The following is a 27,734-nucleotide window of genomic DNA, read 5'->3' as shown; positions in this document are numbered from 1 at the left end:
TTCAGCCTGCAAATGTTAGCTTCAAATAGACTTTTTCACCAACGGTAAGGGGATTTCAGTAGAGGAACATGTTTTTGGGGAGTTGCTAGATGGTTCCTCTGCATTGCAGATGGTTGCTTCAGGTGGACATTAATACTACAGTAGAATTCTGCATCGCTCTGGGATCTGTGACCCAGATCTGTGACTGCAAAAGAGAACTATGGGATTGCACTTCCTCGCCCTCTCCCATCCCCAAATCACTGACAGAGGGGTTCCTGGCAAGCTTCCCTGATAACAGAATTAGCCTCATCTTCTTCAGCCGTTTGCCACGGGCAGTTTCTATAATTCTCAACTGCCTCAAGGGTGAGATCAGATTTTCAAAAATGACGATGTTCATAATTTATAGCACAGGTACAAACGAACACATTTCCACAGGCAAGGGTTCACCACAAATGATTTTTGCCCAGTTAAATGTAGGTCACATTCATACAACTTTCTGCAAATCTGAGCCACTGCCTCTGTGTGTCTGAGAATAAAATACTCCACAAGAAGGAAGGGAACACAGACAGTGCAGTCTTCTCAGACGGCAGAAGGTAGCGCGGCATCTCACCGTCCAGGGTATGCACACTAAGCAATGCCTTCCATGTTCAAGACTCTCTGCCCCACGTGCCATTTACCTCTGGTTAGTAGACACAAATGTGGGATTAAGAAAAGAGCAATCAAGGATATTTATCCAGTCAGACTGAACACCTTAGAATAGGCTTTTACTGTTCTAGAGACGATCTTCCAGAAGATGAAATGATCCAAGATTCCCCAAAAATATTTATTTATACAAAGATTTTGAGAGTAATATTTGTATTTGTCTTTATACCTCAGTCTACGTGTCTGGGGCCAAGTCATTGTGTGGCGTGTGTGTGACCTCCCTGCACGCCTCACCCATTCTAGCACCTTCTTCCAGGAACACCAGATGAACGCAGGATCTGGGTGGGTGGGGGGGGGACCCATAATGCCCCAAGACTGCACAGACCCCAAATCCCAATATGTGCGCCCTGCCCTGGAAGGTGTCTAGCCGTGAGTCCGAGGGGAAATGCGATCGAGGAAGAAGGCGAGAGGAGGGACCCAGAGGGCAGACAGGAGAGCGTTCATTCCCACCCTCTGCTTCTGAGTTCAGCGTGTCCAGATGGCCCCACAGAGTTGACGGCCCAGGAACTCCATTCCCTGGATTTTTCTCCCTGTACTGACCCTTGGTGCTGCTGATTGATGTTGAGAGGACAATTTGCCAAAATAACAGATTCCTCCTTAATCCCAGGTAGCCCAAGATACAATTCTGGGACTCTGTCTAGGTCACCTGTCTGAAGGAAAATGCTTGCCTTGACTAAGGTAATCCCGATTCCCTAGAGCAGATGTGGGGCAGCAATGAGCCCATCTGACCTCAGAAGTGTCTTCGGGCCTGGCCCTGTCCCGGCTCTTCTCTGCCCTTCCTCCTCCCTAGGGTATCCCAGATCCATGGTCGCCCGATGCGTCCCCGTGTTGACTTGCCATCCCTCTTCCTCTGTCCCCACCACCTCCGTCTACATCACAGAAAATCTGTGTGTTCTGAAGAGTTGGGCCTTCCCCTAACCAAACCCACACTTTCTTTACCACAGTGATTCCCAGAGCCAGCAAGAAGGAGAAATGTCCCGAAAGGGAACTTCCGTCTCGGCCATCCACCCGGAGCCGAAGGTTGTGGGCTCCGGGCCTCTAGGTGAGGTCTGTTGCTTTTGTTTCCCGAGGAGCAGGCGGTCAGGCGGTGGCAGTCCTCTGTCCTCTCTCTCCGTCGCAGGCAGGGTCTCAGCTACACTTACAGGACTTGACCACCATGTTAGACAGCTGCTCCACCTTGGGGGTCCTCCCGACATAGTACAGGATGGTCAGGGGCTCCAAGTCCTGGGGCACACAGCAAGGTGAGGCGGATGCTTCGGGATTCAGGGTGTTGTACAGTCCCAGCACCTGAGGAGGACACGTCATTTAGAGGGCGGCAGGCCAAGCCGCAGGCCCGGAGCCCTCTACCACGTTCCGGGGGCCTCTCCAGAGACGGCCGCTTGCAGACTGGCCATGGATGCTGTCTGGGTGTGGGTGAACACCTGTACTGTGTGGGCTGAGCGTTATCAGGCTAAGCCGATAACAGCTAGTGGGTGACTTGAAATGCATCATGAAATTTTCTTAGCTGTTAGGAGACACTACTGGTTTTGCTAGCTGTAATGGTTACTCCGGTGAGAAGCGATCTCACTAAATGCTGCTTTGGGCCATTTAGTAAGCGCCAGAGTGTGGGACCCCAGACAGGATGCAGTAACCGTGAGCTCTCGGATCCATGCTTCCCAAAGTACTGCCCTATTTCCAATTCCCCTGGAGGGAAAGAAAGGCAAGCTAGTGTCAGGATCCTGACTTCCCCCTCTCTCCCTTTCCCTTCCCATTGTTGTTGTTCTGTGCGCTTTGCATGGTCTTTCAAAATCCCAAGAGGCTGGAATTCCCAGAGTCCTTTCACTGATAGTGGAAGCCTTTCTACCCCAACATCCCTTGCTAGCCGTGCACGCGTGTCTCTGACATACGGTGTTGGGACAGCGCATTTATTGCCAGAATGGTACAAAAGCTTTAGACAGAACAAATAAAAAGGCTGGTTGAAACCATGGAGGAAATTTAAAAGGGCAGAATGTGGCATAGAGTCAGCCCAGGATGCCAGAACCTTCAGCAAAGGGATTTTACTCTCCCTGGATCTTTATTCGCTCATTCAACATTCAGTCCTCACGCATTCATGTGAACGAGTGGCCCGGCAGGCACGGCCCCACAGCCCCACATGGCATAGCCCCGCTCCATACCGTGCTGTGGGTTGTGTCCGCGCTGCGGAGGTAGGGGCAAGGGCCTGAGCAGAAGTTGGCGTAGTAGCCCTTAGGTTCATGGACCCATTTCCAGCCCAGATCTTGTCGGAAGTCAATGTAGAGAGGGCGCACACAGCAGTTCTCCTCCAGATTGCTACAAGAAATAAACATTTATAGACCATCAGCCTGAAGGAAATCGATATCAAAAACTTCAACGGCCCTCATATTTGTACCTGGAGTCCTTCCTGGTCATCCTAAGAGGTGGCCCTAATGCATGGAATCCCACATTCAAGTGCATTGAGCAGTACATACCATAAATGCATCTTCCCGTATTGAAGACCATGATCCCAAGGGCATAAAAGGCAGATAAAGACAAGGCATGAGGAAGAGGACAAAAGGCAAAGGTGGTCTTGCCTCCTTTTACATCATAGATCAAAGCAGAGACATAAATCGCTTCACATAAAACCAAGCGCTGCCTGTTGTCGGCCAGCTCAGCTTTGTGGAGGTCCGTTTTATTGTTACCTTCCTAAGGAGCACTCAGCGAGACGTGAACTCTAAGCTCATGCGGCTTACATACATTAGCCTGCTAACGCAGGAAACATGGCGGACTGCAGAGAGAGCCTGTATTCCCAACGGTGTAATTAGGCAGCCAGACCAACCCTGAGCCTGCTGCTACAGGCTTCTTGTGAACAAGAAATCCTTTGTGGTTTAGGCCACTGTTCCTTGCAGCCAAGAGCACCCATTCCTAACTGATTATGAGCCACACAGAGCAAACCTACATGCCAGCCTTCAGACAGTTGGCGGCCAACTACATTGCCTCTACTACACCTTCAAGTTCAACATCCCTCGTTCACTCAGTCCCTCCTTATGAGACATGGGTTTAGATCTAAAGCTCTAATTCATTCTCCCTGGCTCCATTCAGGCATCCTCCTCCCCAGCCAAACTGACCCATTCGTGTTCCTTCTTTCCTCCCCCTATACCCCTACCTGCCCAAACCTCACTCATCTGCCGAGGCTCACCTTGTGCACCCTTCGTAAGCCTTTCCTGCATCCACAGATGAACTACTTGCTCCGGATTCTTAAAGCACTCTATCCTTCAGACCTCGCGGATGTGGTCGTTTTCTGCCTTTTAGTCATTGCTAGGTGTGTTTTATCATCCCCTCGTAAAAGAGGAAGAAAACTAAGAGAAGGGGTTCACTCTTTTTTTGTCTTCACAGTGGCTCCCTACTACTTCTCAATTAGTTTGTTAATCTCTCCAGCTCCAAATCCCCTGGTACACGGAGACTGCCCTATTTCCCCTCACCCAGGAGCATCCTTAGATGCTCACAAGGAACTGAGCATTCCTTTCATGGAAAGCCCTGCATTCAACTGGGGCAGCCACTCTGGAAAACAGTATGGAGGCTCCTCAGAAAGTTAAAACTAGAGCTCCCCGACGACCCAGCCATCGCACGACTAGGTATTTTTCCAAAGTACAGATTCAAAGGGGTATATGCACCTTGAAGTTTATAGCAGCATTATCAACAATAGCCAAACTATGGAGAGAGCCCAAGTGCCCCTTCACTGAGGAATGGATAAAGAAGACTTGTGTATATATACAATGGAATACTACTCAGCCGTCAAAAAGAATGAAATCTTGCCATTTACAAAGACATGGATGGAGCTAGAGAGTATTATGCTAAGCAAAATGAGTCATAGAAAGACAAATACCATGATTTTACTCATATGTGGAGTTTAGGAATCAAAACAGATGGACATAGGAGAAGGAGGAAAAAAAGAGAGAAGGAAGAAAACCGTAAAAGACTCTTCACGATAGAGAACAAACTGAGGGTTGCTGGAGGGGAGGGGAGTGGGGGGACAGGCTAGATGGGGGATGGGCATTAAGGAGGGCACTTGTGATGCTGAGCACGGGGTGTTGGATATAAGGGATGAAGCACTAAATTCTACGCCTGAAATCAATATGACACCATATGCTAACTAATTAGACTTTAAATAGCCAAAAAAAAAAAAAGGAAATCATGCATTCATCCTCCCCCACACAAAAACACATGGTAGGAGTACTTTACAACACAAGAGGCAGAGGAGCTTCGGCCAAGTCTCTCCAATCCAAACTATCTTGGCAACACTCTCCTGGCCATTGGCTTCAGCCAGGTCCCCCAAGAGCTGGGCTGTGGAAAACCTGAGGCTCCCAGAAAAACAGGAAGATGTTGGGAAGAGGTTTTCAATCTTCTTTCCTAGAAATGTTTGTGAATAGCATCCAGGACCCAGCTTGGGCATGGGAACTGAGCCACAACGGGCACACAGTAAAGGCCGCCTCAGGAGTTCATGGTCATGAGTGGGCCCAAGCTCACCGGAAGCAGTAATTGGTGTCCAGGGCCCGCTTCTTCCTCTGCCCACCCTGGCCCGGGTTGTCCAGCCGGTGAGGGGGGATCATCATGAGGATGAGGTGGGGGTTGTGGTGGTCCTTCTGCTTCTTGAGGCGTCCGAGATCCCCACGGCCATGATCGTCCTCACTGTCCACACCTGTGGTTGGGAAGGAGGAGGACAATCTCCTGTTTAAGGAAGGCAGAGTGGAGGCTGGCCTCCTGTTCTATCCCGTCACTGCCCCGGCGTCCTGCTTGTGTTGGGCTGCAGGACGGGGAAGGAGGAGACCAGGTGGAGGAACCGGCCTCACAGGAACTCACAAGACACCCATAGTCGGATCCCCTCATGTCTCCTCCGTGTAAACCGTCCAGAGAGCAGAGAGCCCTTCCGAGATGCTTCCTGGGATGTCGGGCCCAAGAAGCTTCCATGAAGTACCCTGGGGCGTGGGGGAAGCTAACACATTGCTTTTGGTTGTCCGTGTAGATTCTGAGACTTAGAATCTTGGGGTGTGAGTTTCCTCGTATGCTCTGAATTGATCAAGACAGCCCCTGAGTCCTCCCTATAACGTAAGGTGTCTTGGTTGAAGATCCCTTTGACGGGAGCTGGAGGCACTAGACTATAACCATTAACAGACACACGCTCTAGGAGTTTCAAAGTGTTTCCGCTGTAACACTCAGATGAGATTACAAGGGATGTGACACACAGATTAGCAAACAGACTCTGCAGGGCTGGGGTGGTGGTGAGGGACCCTCTTTCATCTGGAAGGGAAAAGACTGGGGACTGAATTAGAGCGAGTCTCAACTAAAAGGAGATCTATTTCGTGACAGGCAGCTGCCAGCTGCTGTCCATCTCCACCAGGGACAGGAACACAAGTTGCTTAATTTACACAGTGACGGAAGGAACTTTCACGCCATGAAGGCGCACTAGGACCAAAAGACAAATGGGAGGCTTGAATCTGAAATTCCCTTTTCTGAGCATCTTTATGAACAAAGTAACTATTGACAGAGTGGGAGGGTTTCATCCTGACCTGGCCTGTAGGTTAGACCCCAAAGGTCTTCTGAGCTCTGAGGTTCTGTGACTAGGATATCGAATGCTTGGCTTCAAAAAAGGGGGGGTGCTCAAATCAAGGCCCTGAAGGATAAGAAGACTGCCCAGGGCTGGCAGCCAAGAGAGGGTACATCTCTTCCCAGACAAGCCTCTGACCTCAGGCTCTGGTGTGGTTGGTTGGATCTTGAGGAACCGCCTGGCTTTGGGTGTGCCTCAGTTATCCAAATGGGACTCTTCAAGGAAGGGGAATGTCCCTGAGATCGAGAGACCGTCCAGAGACTGAGAGCCTCAGAAATAGACTGGAAAACCGGAAAACCTGAAAAGACTGTCAACTCTTTCTCCATCTTCATACCATTACCCTGAGCCCCAAAGCCGTCATTCAAACCATGATGACTCCTGGGTGGGGATCAGGTGGCCTCTGGGACATTTAGAAAGTTCAGGAGTCAGGACACATATTCCCAGTCACCGCAGTTCATTTCTTTTAGGGAGGAGGAAGACACCTACTATTTGTTGAGCGTTTGTGGCACTGGATTTCACATTTATTATCTCATTTAATTTCCACGATGACCCTACGGAAGAGGTATTCTCCTCTCTGTTTTACTGACTGAGCCGAGAGAGGCAGACTGGTTGGCCTTGACTGCACCCTTCTTCCCAACACTACAATGTCTTCCAGACACTCACATATTCTATCTATAATCAGAAAGTCACACCCCTTGCCTTTGGAGCAAAGCAGAAATACTTGAGTATAAAATAGTGGGCTATCTCTGTGACGGAATTCAGTGGTTTTTCTTGGGGCTTGGTTGGGTCTCCTGTTCTACCCTGCCTCATCGACCCCCCCCCCCACCTACTGTACACATCCGTTTTGTTACCTTTGAATTTGATTTCCATCACCTCGTGAATGTTTTCTAGGATGTCTCCATTGGGCTGAAAGGTGTGACATGGACAGTGAATGCTGATTTCCAGACCCAAGTTGGACTCTGCAAAATAAGACCCGGAATCAGTGAGAACATTCTTTACATGATGGGGAAGTGTGCCCATCACCACACACGGTTAGACAGGCCCTCTGCTCCCTTGGGCAGTCACAGGAGCCGAGTGATACTGAAGGGAGCCGAGTGATACTGAAGGTCACAGGAGACAGAAGGTGCCACCAAAGCTGGAGTGGACCTCCACACGTGTCACCACACTGCAGGTGTTTCTGTTACATCGTGAACAATCAAATAAAGGCATAAATTAAGGAGCACTATAAAGGAGAATTTTCCTTTTTTGGAAAGATTTATTTATTTCTTTGAGAGAGAGAAAGAGCACGGGCACATGTGTGTGAGTGGGGGTGGGGGCAGAAGGAGAGGGAGAGAGAGAATCTTAAGCAGACTCTGTGCTGAGCCTGGAGCCCGGAGAGGGGCTCGATCTCAGGACCCTGAAACCACAACCTGAGCTGAAAGCAGGAGTCGGGCGCCTCAGCAGCTGCACCACCCAGGCATCCCGAAGGAGAGTGTTCATGGTCATCTACGTTCAAAGGATGGTATTGGGGGGAAAAGACTGTCACCTGCCTGCTTGGGGACAAAAGAACGAGGGTACAAGAAGGAAGAAAAATAACCATCACCCCTTCCTAGGTGTTTGTTGGGAGAGGAGATGCTCAAGCCCACCTGCTACGGAAGGACGAACTGGGGGGCCAGGGGGACCAGGAGAGAACAGGGAAGGGGGCTCACCGGGAAATTCAGAGCAGAGAGGCAGTGATGCAAAAGGCCACAAGTTCCACCACCTGGGCGGAAGCTGGCGGAATCTGAGCCATAGAATTAGAGAAGTTAGGAAGCAATGCTCGAGGCAAGGTCACCTGCAGACAAATAGCCAAATCCGTGTATGGGGAGGATGGCAGCCTTTCTGCCAGGGCCGTGACTGTGGGTGTAAATGGAGTGCAAGTTTCCAGAGGAGAGAAGATGAAAATCACAGTTACTTTTGACCGTATTTTCCTTAAGGGGTAAGGACAGAATGAGGTCAAAGTTACTTGGACGTTTCTTCCCTGGGAATCCCTGTTCAGTTCATGGGGAAGCTGGAGACAGGGATGGCTCGCTGTGGGGAAACGAGCCGCTCAGGAAGACCGTTGTGAAATCAGAGGCCGGAGGACATGGCCAAGGGCCAAGGGCCCAGATGACACAGCTCAGAGAGAACCAACGGGAGGAAATATGGAGATGCCAGGGTTTGCGGACAGATTCTCTGGTGTAAGAAGGCCAGCTGTGGCCCTTTCTCCTACCGGTGGTGTTTGTGTTGTACTAAAATGGGGGAAGCAAGGAAATTAAACCCGTTTGGGTTGAGCAAAGTGCAGGGAGAAAAGGAGGCATAAGAAGAGACGCATTTGAACTGAATCCAGAAGTTTTGTGCAGGGAGACCAGGAAGGGTCTGGGATACTGTCAATTCTGGTGGGTCAGAGTCAGCTAGGGAAGCTCTGTCAACCCAAAGGGAGCAGCAGGCTGTGCTGTAGGAAAGGTCATGGGGGAAGGACCCCTCTGCCTTCAGGACCAGCATCTCAGCAAGCTGACAGATTTACTGTGCCCCGGGCCACCCTCGTTCTTTGGGAGCATCCAGACCTGGGACCAACCTGATGTCTTCTTGAAATCTGGTGTCATCAGGGAAAACCCCAGAGTCCAAGCCAGCTCAGCACCCTCTCATACACAGAATGACTCAAGCCCAGGGTTCTGATCACCATTAGGCAGGCCAGGATTCCCTCTTCCTAAACTCCAGAACCCAGTCTTATCTGTCCTCCTCTAAGCCAGGGCAACCTATAGGACACGCTGACCCTTGGTGAGCTTGAAGACTTCGGTTCCAGAAGGTTCGCTCTGGTGGGGAGGCACGGGGCTACGATAACAAGGAAGCTGATGCCCAGCCAGAGAACAAGAAGTGAATAGAGACAGAGCCATGGGAGTGTCTTCTTCCTGGTTGAAGGCCACTGAAGGAAGGAGCAGGGGCAGCTGGGATGGGTGGCAGAGTACAACTTCTGTTACTGTTACCCAGAAGGGCTCAAGGCAGGCCAAGAGAGACCAGCCATAAGCAAGTTCTATGATTCCAAGTTAGAAAGTCAAGGTGCAGGGGCACGTGGGTGGCTCAGTCATTTGAGTCTGACTCTTAGTTTCAGTTCAGGTCCCGATCCCTGATCTCATGGGTCGTGAAATCGACCCCCGCAGCGGGCTTTGCACCTGGCAGGTGTCTGCTTAGATATTCTCTCTCTATCCCTTCCCCGGTGTGTGCTCATGTGCACGCCCTCTCTCTCCCTCTCTCTAAAATAAATAAATAAATCTTTAAAAAAAAGAAGAAGAAGAAAGTCAAGGTGCAGACAGATGTGCTGGGGACAGTTAGGCTTAGGGGACAGGTGGTGTTGAGAGATGGCGGCCTGGCTTGGCCAACAGGCTCTGTCTGTCTGCGTAGAAGATTCAGAGTGATGGTAATAACCACCAACATTCACTGAGCATTACATGTCAAGCACTGCTCTAAGACTGTATGTGCAGGAACTCATTCCATCTTTATAATAATCCTACAAAGCAGGAGCAATTATTACCCATCCCCATTAAAAGATAAGGACCCTGGGGCTCAGAGAAATTTAATGGCTTGCCTAAGGTACCCACCCAGTAAGTGGGAGAGCCAAGATTCAAACACCTGATGCCCAAGCCACACTCCTAATTGTTAGAGACAAGGAGAGACCAAGAAGGGGCAACAGAGATCACCAGGGAAGATGCCTGTATTTTCGCAGTGTTGTCCCTCTCCTGAGCTATGATGCTGGCTGTGTTCCCTCCCCAGGCCGCTAGGGGATGTCTGGCTTTGCCAGGGAGAAAGTGCCTACCAAGGAGAAGGAGCACAAGGGTATGAGGACCCAGGCTCCTAACTCTCGGTGGGGCTCCAGCCAGCTCTGGGACCCAGAAGGCAGGCTGGCAAGCTGGTGCACAGCAGGCTCCCAAGTGTTTGCTGAATGAATCCAAGACCCGATATGTGACTCAGTTTCCCCATCAGTCCACACCACCCACTGCTCCGTTTGGAGTCCATCTGCTACCTTGTTCGGGGCCATGAACTCTGAGGAGTCTCACGAGCTCTGCGTAAGTCAAGGTCTGCGTGTGATTCCCCTGTGCGAGGGGCGGGAAGCATCTGCCTAAGTGGGAACTGAAGGTTCCAATGAAGAACTAACCTCAGAATTGGCAGCAGTGGGGATGGTGGGTGGGGGACTCACAGGTTTTATTATGAAATTATCTTTTTGATGTCTCAAGGAAGATGGAAATCATTCTCAGCGCAAACGTTGCATTGAGCTCTGCAGCTGGGAAAATAAGAGCCTCCTTCAAGTGCCCAGGGCTTCAAAGAAATCCAGGTGGAGCTGATCAAAATCAGACAGGGAAGCTAAGAGATTAATTTCCCCAGTCTCCCCTTTCTGCAGCCATGTCAGGCTCTAGGTGGAGTGCCGTCTGAGTCAGAATTCCCAACCGTGCTGCCGACAGCAGATCCCCGTCCTGTGGGTGCTCCCAGGCTCTTGCCTTTGTGCTCAGTAGGGGAGATGGGACAGAATTCCTGGGTATCCCTGGAGTTGAGGCAGGACCTCCAGCCCACGATCAGCCGGCTCAGCAGCAGGCAATGCCCCTTTGACAAGGACTTGCGGACTTGGACGCCTACGGAGCCCAGGCAGGTTACGTAAGTGAGCAAAACGAGCCGGCAGATCATGCTAAACGGGGCTGCCAGCCTCGTTCTTGGGGAACAGCAGGGACTGAAGGGCCTATGGGGATGTGAAGGACGCCTGCCCCATCTTAAGAGGTGGCCACGACTCATGTCCTATGGATGTCTAGGAAATCTCATTTTTCTAGAACATCCAGAAGTCCAGGTTTTATGTGACATCTCCTGACTTGAAGAATAGAAACTGTTGACTGTTTCTTAAATTTAAAATATCATGTAGGTCAAGACTTCATGCTTTAGCCCCAAAACCCCAAGACAAGTTTCCTAAAAGGTCAACGACAAGAAAGGGCCCACCGGCTCCAGGGACTCTCGACATCGGCCTGTGGGTGGACTGTGCCCCCACGGCAGCTGATGACAGAAGAAAACTCTGGGCAAGACGGGAGGAAGGAACAGATGGGCCTACCACAGACACCCCCCGCCGCTGAGCATCAGTCCTCGGGCAGTATCCCCAAGTAAAGAAAGGGAGAAACAGCAGACGTGATATTACGAGACACCATGACTGCCAGTCGGGAGACTCCAGTCCTGATCTAGGCTGGATGACCCTGGTTAAGCCACTTAACCTCTCAGGACCTCAATTTCCTTATCTGACCGAATCAAAGCCTGCTCTCGTGTAACAGGATAAAAGCCATGGAGCTCGCTCTAGTCCATTTGATCCTTAAAATGGCTCTGCGAGGCGTACAGGGAAGAAACCATGACCTGATTTTCCAGGTGAGGAAACACAGCAAGTGGTTGAGATATTTGGGACACGTGACATTTGATATGCATATTGGACAGCTCCCCTTGGATAACCCCCAAGCCTTCCAAACTTAGTTGGCCCTAACAGAACCGGGCCCCAAACCTACTCTTCTCTCCAGTCCTCCCTCTGTCAGTCAGTGTGTGTTACCACCTGGGGGTTCCATCCACAGCCTCTGAGGCCATCCTAGCCCTCATACCCCCTGCCTAACCAGTCCATATGGACCAGACCTCCAACATGGACAAGAGACCCCAAGCATCTCCACGCCCACAGCTACCGCCCTCGCTGACGCCCCAGCTGCACTCATCTGGGCTGCCGCGATGGCCCCTAGCTGGTTTTCCCTCTCCTTCCTTTGACTTCATGCAAGCAGAGGGGTCTTTTCTTTTCTTTTAATGATTTTATTTATTTGAGAGAGAAAGAGCACACAAGAGAGTGTGAGTGGGGGCAGAGGGGAGGAGCAGAGGGAGAGGGCAAAGCAGACTCCCTGCTGAGCAGGGAGCCCAACATGGGGCTCGATCTGAGCTGAAGACAGACAGACACTCTGACCAGGGTCCCAGGTGCCCGCAGAGGGGTCTAAACCAAACCACCTCACTCCACATCCCAGCCCTGCTTATAATACTCCAAGGCTTCTCATTACACAGGGACTAAGTCCTCAAACCTGACCATGGCTCTGCAGGTCTAAGTCATATGGCCCCAGCTACCTCTGGCCCCCAGCTCACTCCATTCCAGCTGTGTCAGCCTGCGTGCTGCTGTCAGATCAAACCACGCCTGCTGCCACCTGGGGCCCGCGCCTCCCCACCTCCTCTGCCCAGCACATCCTTATTCTCGCCTTCACACACCGGACCTTTTCATCCCTCAGACTTCGGGGCACACATTCCCGCTCACAGAGAGCCTCCCTGAGCACCTCCTGCCGGATCCCACCCGTCATGGCCACACTGTCCCCTTTCTCTCTCTTGCGGTATTCATCACTGACGTTCCTACTCCTCAGTGTGTTTTCTTGGTGACTGTGCGTCTCTCCCATCGGAACAAAGGCCGCATGGAAGACAGACCTCCCTGGTCGTGTTCACGGCTGCATCCCCCCCGGCCTGGCTGAGGGAGCACTTTCATAAACACTGGTTGAGTGAATGAAGGAAGGGCACAGAGAGCCGGTGACAAAGCTAGAGTTTGAACCCAGATCTGGGACTCCTCTGGTTTTGTCCTGTTCCTTCTGTTTCGTGAACAACCAAGGGACCTGAGGTTCCTTCCAAAATGCTCAGACTAAGAGCCAACCTACCTCTTCGCAGAAGCCACTCACGCACAGTGTCGGTGACGTCGAAAGACAGCCACTCGGCGGTGCCCCGTGTGGGCAGATTCTTGCCGCCGATGTAGCGCTGTTTGGCAATGTGCTCATCGGGCCGGAGAATCTAGAGGGCAGAGAGAGGCGTAAGTACCCCAGGCCAGGACAAGGACGGCAGCCTATGTCACAGTGCAGGAGGTCAGGCGAGGGCAGCGACGGGAAGCTAAAAATTCTGGAAGGCTCCCGGGAGCAAGCCCCTTAGTTAATGCTTCGTCCTCTCCAGGACAGACACAGACGCAAGGAGTCCGAGAAGGCAGGGTTCACAGCCGGGTCTGCTGAACTCTAGCAGAAGGCGGGCCCAAAATGGTAGAGAAGCTGGCTCTCCTGTCTGTGGGGCTTCTGCTCTGGGAGGGGCTCACCTGAAAGAGCTCGATCCTCTGCTCACTGCGCTTGGAGCTGGGGTTGGGCACCCGCAAGACCCGGAATTCTGCTCGGAACAGGTTGGTTCCATTCTTCTCCACTGAGGACACGTTGAAGCGGAAAACCTTGGAGGTGATTCCTTTGGGGCAGACGGCCAGCTCATCTATATCAAGCAAGTGGGGAGAGGGGCCGTGTGAGCGAGACCCATAGGAGCCAATGTGCTGCCCAGGGACACTGGCCAGGTGGCCCAGGTCCCACCCATGACCTCCCTAGAGGCTCAAGGGCTCAGGCTTAAAGGTGGGGACAGGAGGAAGATCTGGGTGGCCCTGGAATCACACACAGGTCTGAGCCAGGAACAGGGAGACCTGGGAGCCCCAGGACATGGCACCAATGACTGGCCATTCAGAGGCAATCACCCCTCCTCCCATCGCCTCGACATCCCAGCTCTGACAGGCTCTCCAGCCTGCTTTCCCGCTTTTTTAGAAAACACAGATTCTCAAAAGATCGCAGCAAATGCCCTGAGTAGTTCAAACATCTCACCGCTGGTTGACCCATTCCCACGTTCATTCCTTCAGGCATTCATTCGTTCATCACGTATGGCTTGAGCACACACTTGGTGCCAAGCACAGTGCTGACACTGGGAAGCAAAAATGAAGAGATGTGCCCCTGTCTTCAAGGAGATTCGGATCCGGGGGAGGATATTAATACAAAGACCCACATAACAGGACCAGCAGGAAAGTGCTGAGGGCCTTTGGAGAAGCCCAGGAGTTGCTGCAAAGGGATCCGAGGAGGGAGACAGCAGGGAGCAACTGATGCCAAGAGGTACCCTTCGATCTGGGTCCTGCAGGAGGAAAGGGTTTGAGGATGGAGAGGAAGGGATTTTCCTTGGAAGGACTGCTGGGAACAAAGCGGGGAAGGGAGGAGGTGCGTGTGTGTAAGACGACATGAAGCAGCCAGGTGAGGGCCCGCAAGACAAGGTCAGGACAGCCAACTGGACTCTGCCCACAGGGAGGCTGAAATGTCAGACCAAGAGGCTGGATTTTACCCCACCAGCAGTGGGAGCCATGGAACGTGTTAGAGCAGCGCAGTGACATAATTAACACTGTGTTTTAGACCCACTGAGGCAGCATCAGTATGGCAGAGGGCCCACATCTCAAACCAGGCAGACCCACAGACATATCTTCAGACAGAGCTAGGCCATCCGCTCTGGCTCCTTTATAAGGGTTTCTGTCCTTGGCAGCATGTGGTATGCCAGGCTCTGCTACACTGCTGGCTGCTTCGTCACTGTCGACAAGACACAAGGCAGCAGATGCTCCTTCCCATACCTCAGCACCAGACAAAGAGAAAAGAAAGATCCTGGGGCGCCTGGGTGGCTCAGTGGGTTAAACCTCGGCCTTCGGCTCAGGTCTTGATCTTAGGGTTGTGGGATCGAGCCCCACGTCAGGCTCTCTGCTCAGCGGGGAGCCTGCTTCCCCCTCTCTCTCTCTGCCTGCCTCTCTGCCTACTTGTGATCTGTCTCTCTCTCTCTGTCAAATAAATAAAGAAAATCTTAAAAAAAAAAAAATAAAGATCCTGTCTTTCTCTCCTGTGTGCATTAAAACCTCAAGGTTGGAGCAGCATTAACACCCAGAGAAAAACTTTCTACACGAATGGTAACAATAGCCAGAACCTGAAATTCAAGCTTAGAGACCCAGATTCCACACATAATGGACATGGCTGGAATGAGCTCATCATCACCCCGAGGGATGGTGTAGGAAGTCACGGACAAGGCGGGAAGGATCAGAGGCCTGGAAACGAGCAAATGTGCTACTGATCTTTAGGAAAGGATGAGTGAGTGTTTCTGGAAATTGCCATCTGGTGGGCCTGACACTGGTTCTTAGAAAATTAATGGAACAGATGTTAGGAAAACAAATGTGTGAATGCCGCCTAACGAACCCTGATTAATAACTGCCTTCGAGAAAACAAATACTGCCAACTACTCCCTAAACCGTGTCAGAGAGAACCAGAAAGAGGCATCAGTGATAGCAATTTAATTGTTCAGCTTGCCAGTTTGGAAGCCTCTGGACGCGGATAAGCTCGTGGACTGGCAACCCTGTCGCGCACTGACACACTCAGTTCTTGAAGGAGCTGTCATCAAGGCGGCTCCGGTTAGAACCGTACCTCCAGTAACTCCTGAAAGAGGGAGCGGAGTGTGTCCGTGTTGCTGTGGAAAGGAAAATGAAACAGAAAAAGGCACGTGCCCGTAAGCAGAGTCAGAGCGGGACCAGGACCCGGGAGGCCAGGACAGCAAGGAGCTAAGACGGTCTTCGGGACACCCTTATATGTAACCATCCCTCCTTTGTGGCTCCCAGACCATCAATCAGTCAGTCAATCAATCCCAGTCCCTCAGACGGACTCCTCTTGCTGGGAACTTCAAGGAGATTTCAAGAAGGAGGTGGGGAGGATCTTTTTTTTTTTTTTTTTAAAGATTTTATTTACTTATTTATTTGAGAGAGCGAGCGAGCGCACATGTGCATAAGTGCAGGGAGGAGCAGAAGGAGAGAGAGAGGGGGAAAGAATCCCAAGCAGACTCTGTGATGAGCACGGAGCCTGATGTGGGGCTCAATCTCATGCCCCTGAAATCACAGCCTGAGTCAAAACCAAGGGTCAGGTGCTCAATCGACTGAGCCACCCAGGCTCCCCGGGAAGTGTTATTTCTTTTTCTTTTTTCTTTTTTTTTAAGTCACTGGGACCTACAGATTTCTAGCAGAGTTAGAAGGGACATTAAGGTCATCTAGGGCAACCCTCTTCAGACAAAGACACCGATGTTCAGACGGGTCTTGCCAGACCCACTCATTAATTAGTTGCTGCAAGCAAATTGACACCAGCAAGGAAAGCTCAGACATATAATCATTAGTGATTACAAGGGAACTGCCTAGGAGAGAGAAAAAAATGTAAACATAATCTTTTTGGCATTTAAATCCACAGAATAATGATGGTATTTTAAATAATTTGTGGATTGAGATAATAAATAAACAAACTGCAGTAACACCACCTTACACTGCACAGAGCTCTTCCCAACTCACCTGGCCCTCTAACAGTACTTGAGGAGAATGAGCATAAGTCAAACTGACCATTTTACAAAGGAGAAAAGTGAGTGACCTTCCCAAGGTCACGCAACCAGCAGGTGGCAAAGGTAGTATTTGAACCCAGCCAGGTCATCTGACCACCCTGCTCTTCTTAAAGTGGGGCCTCTGGAAGTTGGGGGGAGCCCTAAGAGATCCTCTAGTGGAGGCACAGTTTCACCAAAAAAATGAAAGCTTTCATGGAGTGGGCCTAGAGTACCAACGTAGGTCCAAGCAACAGCCCATTCCCACTCAGTTCTGTGGGTAGGCCGTGCATCTTCAGGACGCTAGAGGGGCCACCCTGAAAATTACATTAGGACCAACTTTTTCCACTATGCAAAAAAAAAAATAATAATAAATATATATATATATATGTATACACACACACACACACATATATATATGTATATATATATGGAGGCGAGTTTCTCTTTTTTGCTATAGGGAGAGAAAAATAAGCAAAGGATATTCATGTAGAGTCTTCATGAAAAAATGTGGAAAGGCTGACTATGTTTCAACCATGCCTCTTTTTTTTTTAATTTTTTTTAGATTTTATTTATTTATTTGACAGACAGAGATCACAAGTAGGCAGAGAGGCAGGCAGAGAGAGAGGAGGAAGTGGGCTCCCCACGGAGCAGAGAGCCTGATGTGGGACTCGATCCCAGGACCCCGGGATCATGACCCGAACCGAATGCAGAGGCTTTAACCCATTGAGCCACCCAGGCGCCCCTCAACCATGCCTCTTAAAATGTTTTCAGACACCGGGGCTCCTGGATGTGCCTTTGCGTCTATCCGTCCTCTCTGCCTGGTCCCTGCTGCTCCCAGTGGCGGCCCACAGACACCAGCCAGGCGCTGCTTCTCATCCCCTGCCCCTTAGAATCATGTGCAGAGCCTTACAAACCCATGACTACCTCGGAGTGGGTGGGTCCAGAGCTTGTTGGGTTTTTTTTGTTTTTGTTTTCCTATCTTTCTTCTCTTTGTAAAGGTCTTCAGATGATTCTAATGGGCAGCCAGGGTTGAGAACCACATTTTACAGTGCTCTGCACAGGGTACCATGGCTTCCAGATGCTCTGGAAGTTTGAAAAACCACGCTTCAGTGATTTAACCTTTAAATAGGTTGACCTTTCAAAAGTATTAGACGTGTAGTTTGGCCAGTGCATCATTTAAAAGAAGTTTTGAATTAGAAGCCCATCAATATTTTAAGCCCAGGATAAAAGGTGGGAAATTTGACCAAAAGAGCCAGGTTTTCGGCACTTCTGGCAAATGGCGAGGTCTAGTGAAGCTGGACCCACATTCCTAAATGCAGAAATCGGCAGGAACTGAGCAGTGGGTGCTTTCTCTGACCAGGTGCTTCCGGCTCCTTCCACCCCCCCCCCATCAGCCTCCCCCACACACTGTATTCTCCTTGACCCCAAGGCCGAGGGCCCTGTGCGCTTTGTCATGGTGCTAGTGCTGAGGCTTTTCTTCTGGATCCTTTGCATTAGCTGCCTCGTCTCCGTGGACACTTGGGTTGGCAGCCTCTGAAGGAAAGGTTTCGCCTGAGTACGCTGAGTTGTAAGCTTCAGGGGGCTTAAGAAGCAGTGGGCGCTTTTTGGAAATACAGACTCCCCAGGACCCCGCCCGCAGATTCTAATTCTGGAAGGGTGAGGTTGGGCCTGGGAATCTACATATTTCCTACTCACATAGCCCCTGGACCGTTCTTGGAGAAACACTGACCAAGTGTGCCGAGGGCATTGGCACTGAGAACCAATGAGTTCTCGGGATACGAAAGGTCTTTTAATTTTCAGAATGAACCCGATCTAAATGTAGCATCCAGGAAAGAAAAGGCCAACATATCAAATTTTCTCTTTGCTCAGGATCTCTGGGTTTGCTGGCTGTCTTCACGCCAGCCTTGGATGAAAACAAGAGTCTCCCGCCAGCCACGGATAATTACAGGCCAGAAGTTAAAATGACACCCAGCCTGGTGATATCTTGATAACAAGGATGACAAAGGAATGGAGAAGGCTGCGTCTTTCCCCATCGCGGGTGTCAGAGAGAACCTCTCTATGGCCAACTCCCGCTGAATTATAAAAGGATTTACGGAGGCTTGCCTTCCGTGCGGAGACTGTTGAATCGTCCCAGATACAGACACAAAATTGTTTCAGCTGCAAGAGCGTTTGGAAATTATCTCTGACTTCACAGATGAGAAGACTGGGCTCAGAGAGGTGACCAGTCCACTGCCACCTGGTGTGGCTGTTTAACCAGCTTGAGGCTTTTCCTTAGATAAAGAAAACCCTTTTGTTGAATTTGGGAGAACATCTGTGGTGGTATGAATCTCCTGGCCGTAACAACAGGCAGAGCTAAGACAGAACACGCCCAGTTGGCCCTGCGCGATCTGCCCCCGGGGTTACTAACAGCTCCTATCCGCCCTCCCCCAACCATCGCTTTGGTCCAATATGTGATTTATTCATATTGTAAGTCAAGGTCGTATTGAAGCCTTAAGGTTAAAGGTGGGACTTGCAATGTTTATTTTACACGCCGGCATTGGTGCCTAACGACATGCATTCTGCAGGCAGAGCGTCTAGGTTAGAGTCCCTGCTCTTAGAGGCAAATTACTTAACCGATGCATGTTTCTGGTTCCTCATCTGTAAGGTAGAGAATTGGGGTCCCTATCTGCCAGAGGATGGGCCCTCTCCTCTTTGCTCACCTTGGTGCCCTTTTTCCTGCCCCCACCCCTGGAAATTACTCCTTGCCATACTTTGCTCTCCAGGCTCCCCCATCTCTCTGCTGTCACTCCCCTCTAAGTGCCTGTCCACTGTGTACAGGAGTGCACGGGCAATGACGAAATGTGGAAGGGAACTCGATCTCATCACTTCCCCAGAAGCTCTGGCATCCAGACCCTGCCAGCGTCCTGCCGCAGAGCCAGTGCCGCCACTGGCCAACCCTCACGAGCTCCGGACAGGCTTCCCTTACTCTAAGCCTCTGAGGATGGCTTTCTGCTCCTGCTCGGCATCCGCCCACTGCCTCCTTTTAATTAGCGTGTCTTCTGCATCTGCCTCTCCAGGGCTGGCTCGGCACCTGACCAGCTGCAGGGCAGGCCTAAGCCACGTCTGCTCAGCCCCTATGTCACCTCCAGCAGCTGCAGAGTCTGGGCCTGCTTCCTGTGTGCACCTGCAAGCCTCCACGGCATCACCCGTGTCCCTCACGGCTCCTCCCCAAGATCTAACACAGCATCTGGATCCTTGGGCCGGATCTGCTCCCAGACTGACCAGGCTCTGTGACCCTAGGGCGACTCCCGCCTGCCCCAACTGCAAGGTCCTGGTGCTGCCGGCTGAGCTGCCCGGCATCCGTGTGCCCTTGTCCTGGCTTTCCCCAGGGCTGCCCGCTCTAGGTGCCCTGAGCTGCTGCACAAAATCCATGTCCATTGGCACCTGTATGCCCTTGCCTGCATCTGGCCCATTCATTCTGGGCTCGGGATTTCAGGCTGGATGGGGCCCTTGTGACTCAGACTCCCTCCTCCCTGAGACTCCACCTCCTGGCCTGGATCACTGAGGTCTGAGCCCTTCTCTCTCACCCTGAGCTCTCTTCAGACCTCTCCTGCAGGCCTCAGCTGTCCCTATCCGTGGCCACTGCGTCCTGACTTGGCAGTTGCCGGGGGGGGGGGGGGGTTTGGTGGGGGGTGGGGAGGCGGGTTTCAGCCATCCGGGTGCCCCTGGGAACTGTAGGCCCCTGGCAGACCCTTAGCCATCCCCACCTGGAGGACGCCGGGGAGGGAGCCTCCTCGTACTCTACTCATTCTGCCTCGTACTCCGGCTTCCGCCCCACACGGTAGCCACATCCTAAGGCAAGGCACTCCAGGCAGCCGCAGGAAACGGGAGTGGGAACCCCTCGCCAGGAACCACAGGCTCCTGGATCTGGCCGGCCGCTCCCAATAGGGCCTTCTGCCCCTTCAGCGAGAGCTACTCCACCCACCGGCCACCTACCCCTCTCTCTCCGGTTCAGCCAGGTTCCTTTCAACCCCTGCCGTCCCCCCCACCCCCAGCTGACCCCCCCGCACCCTGCCTCCTCCCTCCCACTCTCCCACCCCTACTCCCACTGCCAGGTGAGCCCGGGAAGAAGAGGGAGCCATGGAGTCAGGGTGGCGAGGACACCTGCTGGTAGGAAAAGCAAACAGAGCTGTTCCCAGAGTCCCTGGCCCGCAGTGGTTCACATTCCTCCTTCTTGGGCTGTCAGTTTCTCAACATCTGCCAAATCTCTCTCTCTCTTCTCTCTCTCTCTCATATTGAGGTTTTTTAAATGTCCGTTCAGCAAACACACATGACTTCCACACGTGTACAAACACACACGGACGTCTCACCCAGAAGCCTCCCAGCTTCTCGGCAAAGACGGGAACCTCTTGGGAGGACACACTCCCAGACACATGTCCTCTCTGCACCCACAGCCACACCTCCCACCCACTCTTCCCGTGACACGCAGACACAGAAGGGCGGCCAGCAATCATCGACACGTCCAGAGCCACAACCCTGCTTTCCCCGTGTCCACAGGCCTGGAAGCCACCCGTTTTGATCCCAGGAATCTATCTACTGTACAAAGCCCGAAAGCACATGTACGTGTGAACAGAGGTGCGACCATGCTCACAGCTCACGTGGGTCACGTGTGTGGCACAGACCAAGGGGCCTGGACAGCAAGAGGCTGCGCCTTGCCCGGGCTTCGAAAAGCTTGACAGACATGAATCTGGGCAGGTATCCTCTTCTTCCCAAGAACGGGAAAGACTAAACAACAGACGTGTCACAATGAGTTGTGAAAACAGGGGAGAAGACCCAGGTCTCCAGACTCGTGGAGCCAGAAGGGCTTTCAAGAGATCCGGCCCTGCCCTCCCGGGCACACATCTGCTCAGTTACCTAGCCCCTCACACGTGCCAGAGCACAGAGGTTAACGGGACAGCACAATGTAATTCCAAAGTCAAACCAGTCCAGGATGTAATGGCAGTTCAGCAAGCCACTCAACCCCAGGGCTCCCGGCCTCCCAAAAGGCCCCCTGCTCTTACCGGAGTGGTGTCTCCCTCCCCACCCACCCACCCGGCCCCAACTGTGCATCGCACCTCCTGAGCCTTGGTGTGGGTGAACCGGGGGCACCCCCACCCCGCTCAGAGGCCAGCGCTCGCCCCCCCCCTACTCTGTGGGACTCCCTAGTCCAGTTCAGACCCTCCAGAGCAGACACCCCAGCGAGAATTTGGACTTACTGTGCTCCGCCAGCCCCTGGATCATGTCGAATTTATGGATTTCTTTGGCATAGTACTCCGACTCGGTGTTTTCCTGAGTGCAGCTGTCCTCCCTCTCCCCCTGCATCTCCTCCAGCAGCTCCCGGGTGCTGTTGTAAAGGGCCAGGACCTGGTAGGGGACGTGGGTCATCACCGATGGCTCGGGGGGACTGGTGAGTCTGAGTTTGCTCAAGATCTGTCCCCTAATGGCTTCCACCCTCTTCTTCTTGATGTGGCCAAAGTCCAAGGTGGTGCAAGTGGACAGAGAGAGGCTGACCGTGGCCAAGTTCAGCAGGGCCAGGACCACCAGAGCCCTCTGCAAGTGCATCTTCCTGCTCAAGCTGGAGAGAGCGGCCGGGGGGGCTGCAAGGCCCAGCGAGGAGGAGACCCCAGCAGTCGTGCAGAAGGAGGGAGGAAAACCAGGCGGCCTCCCTAGATCCCGAAGACTGAGGCTTGGCAAGAAGGTGCATGAACTCACTGCACTGCGAGAGCTTCAGGACTTCCAGGAAGCGCTGGCAACCCTGAGCGCGAAGAAGCCGACTGTGTGCCTTGGAGCTCTGGGTTTCTTCTCCATGTGTCTAAACAGGTTCTGCGGGGCTCTGACTCCCGGCAGGCCAGGTGGAGGGCAAGCAGAGGGCTGGGAGGGGTGGCAAGGCAGCTGGGAGTGGGAAGGGAGCTGGAGTTTTTCCTTAGGTAAAAATAAATAGAGCGGATATCTGATATTGCCAAATGCCGCTTGGCGATGGGGAGAAAGTGGGTATTTTAGAGAAGGAGCAGGAGGACCATGGCTGGGTCCCAAAATCAAAATCCTCGCCTTGCCCTGAAGGAGGATAAGAAAAGAGAAGGGAAAAGAAAAGGGGGGAAAAATGTTTAAAAAAAAGTCAGATCGCCAGTGAGTAGGTGGGGAGAGGCAGGGCTGGGCTGGGCTGGCCCCAGTAAAGGTGGGGGCAGCGCAGGACACACTTGTCTCTCGGGCACACCATTCATGCTTTCTCTTTTGTTTACACTTCCTCGGGGGCTTTCTAAATGACTTTGTTCATGCTGCCTCTCGTCTTCATTGGCTGGGAAGTGAGGGTATGTGCAATTGGAAGGCAGGGAGGACAGGCCCCTGGAGAGCAGCCCCAGTAATCCACTTGGACGCCCAGTGTCACCAGCACCTCGGCTTGTCTTCTCCCTCGGCCATTGCTTCTGTTCCCTGCTTCTCTTTAAAAAAATAAAAAGGAAAAGGAGAAGAAAATAGCAGCCAGTTCCCTGCACGCCTGCTCCGGAAAGCTGTTATTCCTTCTTTCTCAGGCTTCTTCGCCTATCTCTCCCCTCTCTTGCTCATTCCCTTGGCCTTGGCTTTCTGCTTCCCTCCCTTCCTCTCCCTGCTGCTTCTCCCTCTCCTTCTCCCTCTCTCTCTCCCTCTCCCTCGCTCCCTCTCGCTCCTCTCCCTCTCCCTCTCTCACACACACATGCACACACACTGCTTTCTCTATTTCTCTCTGCTGAAATTTTATACCTCCCTCCCATGACGTCTCTGGCCCGGGTGGGGGAGGGAGGGACCAGCGCACGCAGCCTCTTTAGCTGCACGATTTTAATGTTTTAAACAGGCACAGGAAAAGCCGAGCCCGTTTGAAAAATACTTTGCGAGCCCTCTCGTTCGACGTGGTAACTGAACTTTTTTTCCCCTCTTGGAGTCACTCCTGCTACACGTTGACTGTTTTTCTGGAAAGTTACTCCGACGAATCCCTTGCCTCCTTCTCCCCCAGCTCCTTCGCCCTCTCGCCAGCTGTCAGTCCGTCCTCTCTACTCGGCCAGTCTCTCGCTCCGGCCCCAGCCCCTTCACCCCCACTCCCAGCCCGCCCCCCACCACCACCACCCCGGGCACGGCGGCCCGCCGGGCAGGGGCACGGGGCGCGGGGCAGGGGCGCGCGCGGGGCTGCCGCAGGGGCGGCCGTGCCCACCCTCGGGGATGGAGGCGGGCGGCGGGGGGAGCGACGGCCGGCCGGGGAGCGGGGTCGAAGGTGGGCACGGCTCCACGGTGATCCTGGCCCCGATTCTTCACGGACAAGCCTGGAGTCGGGCGGCGGGCTGAAGCTTGGAGATGCTCCAGGGCCATTGAAAATGGTGGCGTTTTCCGGCAGACCGAGGGTGCCCTCTGGCGAGGCGAGCGCGCCAGTGAAGGAGCGCGGCGGGCCGGGACCGGGACACCGGGGAGGGCTGGGGGTGGGGCCGGGGGGTTGGAGAAGAGGGGCCGCGGCAGAGGGCGAGAGAAGCGACGCCGGAGCCTGGGGGGACGGCCTAGCTCTCGGCCCGACGCACGCACAAGTGCACCTCTCTCTTCCCGGGGCCTCGCTCGGCAGCCGCTCTCGCAGAAATGTCCTCCAGATGTTCGCAGCCTCCCTCCCCGCCGAGGGTTCCGCAGGGAGCTGCGCCAGCGAGCGCAAAGTCAGCAGTTGGCCCCAGCCCATTTCCCAGATGGGTGAGGGGAAGTTTTCTCTCCGTTCGCTCTCGTTTCTCTTCTCCGCCTAAGCTTCTAGGTCTTTTCCCACGAGAAGCTCGGAGAGGGCAAGGCACGTTGCTTTCCGGCAACATAGGACTTGCCTCTGAATTGATCTCTTTCTGGGAATCAGAGCTGCTCGCCGCCACCCCACCCCACCTCACCCAGCCTTCCTGGACCCTTCCTGTGAGGTCTGCTTCCTGCTCCTGACTCCCAGGCCTCTGGGATGGTCACTGAATGCCCAGAATAGTGGTTGATCAGTTTACAGTTGAGGAAACTGAGGCACAGAGCGATTTTTTTTCTTTCTAAAGGCCACCCTGCTTATGGGTGGTGGAAGCAATATTTAACCCAGGCTCTCTAGTTTGGGTAAGCATTGTTGTCATTTGAATAACATGTGGAAATCTAGGTGTAGAAAGCTCAAAAGTAACTTACCTAAAATATATAGGCAGTAGGTGTCAACACTGAGATTTGGACCCAGGAAATGTATTGCCAGGCTCTATGCATTTTCCTAGGCAATACTGCCTCTGAAATTCAGCCATCATTTGAGAAATATTTTTACGTTCTCTGTATGCCAGGCACTGTTCTGAGCTCTGTGGATGTAGCCCTGAAGAAAACAAACTAACAAAACGCTTGCCCTGAAGGGATCTTACAGTATTATATATATATATATGTGTGTGTGTGTGTGTATATATATTAAGATGTTTATATAATATAATTATGTATATAATATATATAATATACATATATATTATATACATTATATATATTATATATAATATATATTATATACATTATATATATTATATATAATATATATTATATAATATATAACTTATAAATTATATATATAACATATATATATAATATAATGTAAGATTCCCCTGAAGGGATCTTACATTATATACATCTTACATCATACCAAATAATACCAAATAATTAGGTATGATGATAAAAGATAAGCGCCATAGTGGAAAATAAAGCAGGAAGGTAGATTAGGGAGTGCCTGGGTTGGAACTGTTGAAACTTAAAATGGGATGACAGAGAAGACCTTACTGGGGCCTTTAAGTAAACGCCTGCAAGATGGGAGGAAAATTATTCAAGTTCTATCCATTGGGACTCCCAGTCAGTCTCCAGGGATGGGGCCCTGGCACATGTATTTTTAACAAACCCCACAAGTGAGTCAGGTGCTCAGCGAGGTCTGGAAGCCACTGCCCTAGGGCTTCTTTCTGCTCAAACTGAGCACCTTGCAGTGCACCTTTTGCTTTTAGGAAGTCAGGGAGGAAGTGGGAGTTAGGGTTTGGAAACTGTCAGTGAGGTGGTGGTAGTGTAGCTATGAGCTCACACCAAATGGAAAAATCCAAAGATGAATCCCTTCTTCCTCATCTGGTGCCAAGGAAGAAGAAAACAAAGGACTCATGGGAGCCTACGTTTCATCTGTCTTGGATTTTGGCAATGAATGCTTCATCAGATTAAAATCCAAATGGGTATTCTCAGTAAGGATCAGATCTTGGGGGTCATCTCCAAGAGCAATTACAAGGGAGGAGACTGAGGTGCAGAGAGGGCTCTGCCTGGCCACACAGGCGGTTATCAGCAGAGCTAGGATGAACCCACAACTCTCCTGACATCAAGCCGTGCTGTTGCTGTCACCAGACATGCTAACACACGGCCCTACCCAGTAAACATGTGTGGGTGACTGGTTGAACTGAGTAGTTTATTGGGTATTTAAGAAAGGCTTTTTAGCAGTGGGCATCTAGGCCTTACCCTAGCACGATACTGGGGATATTGCTCACTTTCAGGACCATGAGGCCATCTTCTGGCTGGGGGATGGGGGGGGTGCCTAGATAACCAGGACCAGGGACCTGGCCAGTGGTGTTGACTGAGGATTGTTATATGGAGAGTCAATAAAGACTCCACTCGGTTGCCCCATTAAGCTGGGAATTCGAGGGACATCTTCCTCTGCTGGCCTAGGAATATGGCTGGAATATGTGCAGGAGAAAAATACTCTAATAAGATCTGATATCAAAAAGGCATCAGGCTCTGCTGCTTGGCACTCAGATGATTTCCCTCAAGCCACCTCTTTGTACCTTAGGGTCCTCAATTTTTGAACAGAGATATCACTGATGCTTACTGTGTGGGGGTGTTGGAGGGATAACTTGACTTTTGAATGTTATCCCTACCTAGGTATTTGACATTTTGGTTCACCCTCTCTGTCAACTTCTTGAAGGCAGAGATTATGTATGTTGCATGTTCCATGAGAAACTATTTTTTTTTGCACCTGACCACTCCCCCCTTCCGTGAGCCTGTTTTCTTATCTGTTCTGTGGAAATAATAGGTGCACCTTGCTTTTCACATAAGGTTATTATACCCTTCCCGTGAGCTAATAACTGAGGAAGTCCTTTGTTCATAGTAAGGGGCTATATAAATAGGAAGGATCAATTTAATCACTACTATTAGTAGTAGGCTTTGTACTTAATAACCTATATTTAAACAGAGCTACACACCTAGACAGTTCCTAAAGACTAACATTTTTTTCGCTCCCATAGGAGCGGCCCTAGCGGGATTTAATAGCTGGGGGTTTATTCCAGAAGTCAGGCAAAGCAGTTTAGGAAAGTTTTGGTTTAAATTCAGAGGTGGCACAGGGACTCCAGGAATCCTGCGGCGGATCCTTTAAATATTGAGATGAAAGGGCGGAGCCGTCGTCAGGGACGCGATTGCGCCGCTTGGTTTCCAGGAAATGACCTCAGGCGGCCGCGGAGATGGAGGATGTGCTGGACCTAGGCGAGGAGCGGCGCAGCGGCTTGGCCACCTCCGTGAGGACCGACTTGGGGGCTTGGGGCTAGATTTGGCGGGTGGTGAGGGGCGACCTAGCCGGCCTGGCTTCCCGGAGGCGCCTCGGCCTGGCCTGTCCCAAGTGGCCGGAGCGGGCGGACGCGGAGCCGCGCGGGGGTGAGGCCGGTGAAGAGGCTGCCTCAGCCGCCCCGCCCCCGGGGCAGCGGTGGGCTCCGCCGCTACCGGCCTGGGGTTTGCTTTCTTTAAAATTCTCTGAAAGCAAAAAAACAGATCCTGCCCCTGCCGGCCTCTGGGACCAGTGGGAAATTTCCCAGCCAGTCTCCGCTTTCTGGAGCCATGAGTGCTAACTCCCCTAGGGCGGGCATATCTGATGGTTACTGGAGGCGTCTGGGCCAGAGTCGCACTTGCACCCATGCTAGGGTTTTTCCTTGAGACTTCTCATGCTGTAATTTCATGTAAAAACCTCAGTGTTTTATGCATGGAGGGCAGGCTAGTAGGCTGACACTGACTGGAAGGGACTTTTCTTGCCCCTTGAGTTCCCAAGGAGACGTGGGTACTACCTTATTTTTATGGTTTAGGATTTATAACGTGGAGGAGTGGCTAGGTGCTGGGGGCCCAGAGGTCGGATGGAGTACGAAGCTGCTTACTGGGTTAAAAAAAAAAAAAAAAAAGTTAGCATTGTGTGGCAACTATACCCAAATCTAAAAAATTAAAAACAAACACACGCCCCCCCAATCTTGGTTTCCTT

The 27,734-nt window shown here is 51.9% G+C and overlaps 2 protein-coding genes across 2 annotated transcripts in view; one reads left to right on the top strand and one right to left on the bottom strand.

Annotated features, from left to right (window-relative positions):
* Nucleotides 1-712: 712 nt before the first annotated feature.
* Nucleotides 713-22,302, bottom strand: TGFB3 (transforming growth factor beta 3). The gene is given in 8 exon segments (XM_080807503.1): nt 713-1,968; nt 2,835-2,988; nt 5,182-5,353; nt 7,111-7,218; nt 12,949-13,078; nt 13,371-13,534; nt 21,697-22,087; nt 22,089-22,302. Coding segments are annotated over 8 exon segments (1,374 nt in total). The 5' UTR covers nt 22,185-22,302; the 3' UTR covers nt 713-1,809.
* Nucleotides 22,303-26,938: 4,636 nt separating this feature from the next.
* The window catches only part of IFT43 (intraflagellar transport 43), an 80,464-nt gene continuing 79,668 nt past the window's right edge, over nt 26,939-27,734 (top strand). The window contains exon 1 of the mRNA XM_080808856.1: nt 26,939-27,006. Within this exon, the coding sequence (XP_080664982.1) occupies nt 26,953-27,006 (54 nt within the window). The 5' untranslated portion in view covers nt 26,939-26,952. The remainder of the gene's footprint in view (nt 27,007-27,734) is intronic.

The sequence above is a fragment of the Martes martes genome, assembly GCF_963455335.1.
Source record: "Martes martes genome assembly, chromosome: 7".
Classification (NCBI taxonomy): Eukaryota; Metazoa; Chordata; class Mammalia; order Carnivora; family Mustelidae; genus Martes; species Martes martes.
The sequence above is the reverse complement of the archived record's forward strand: the minus strand, read 5'-3'. Positions and strand labels throughout refer to the sequence as shown.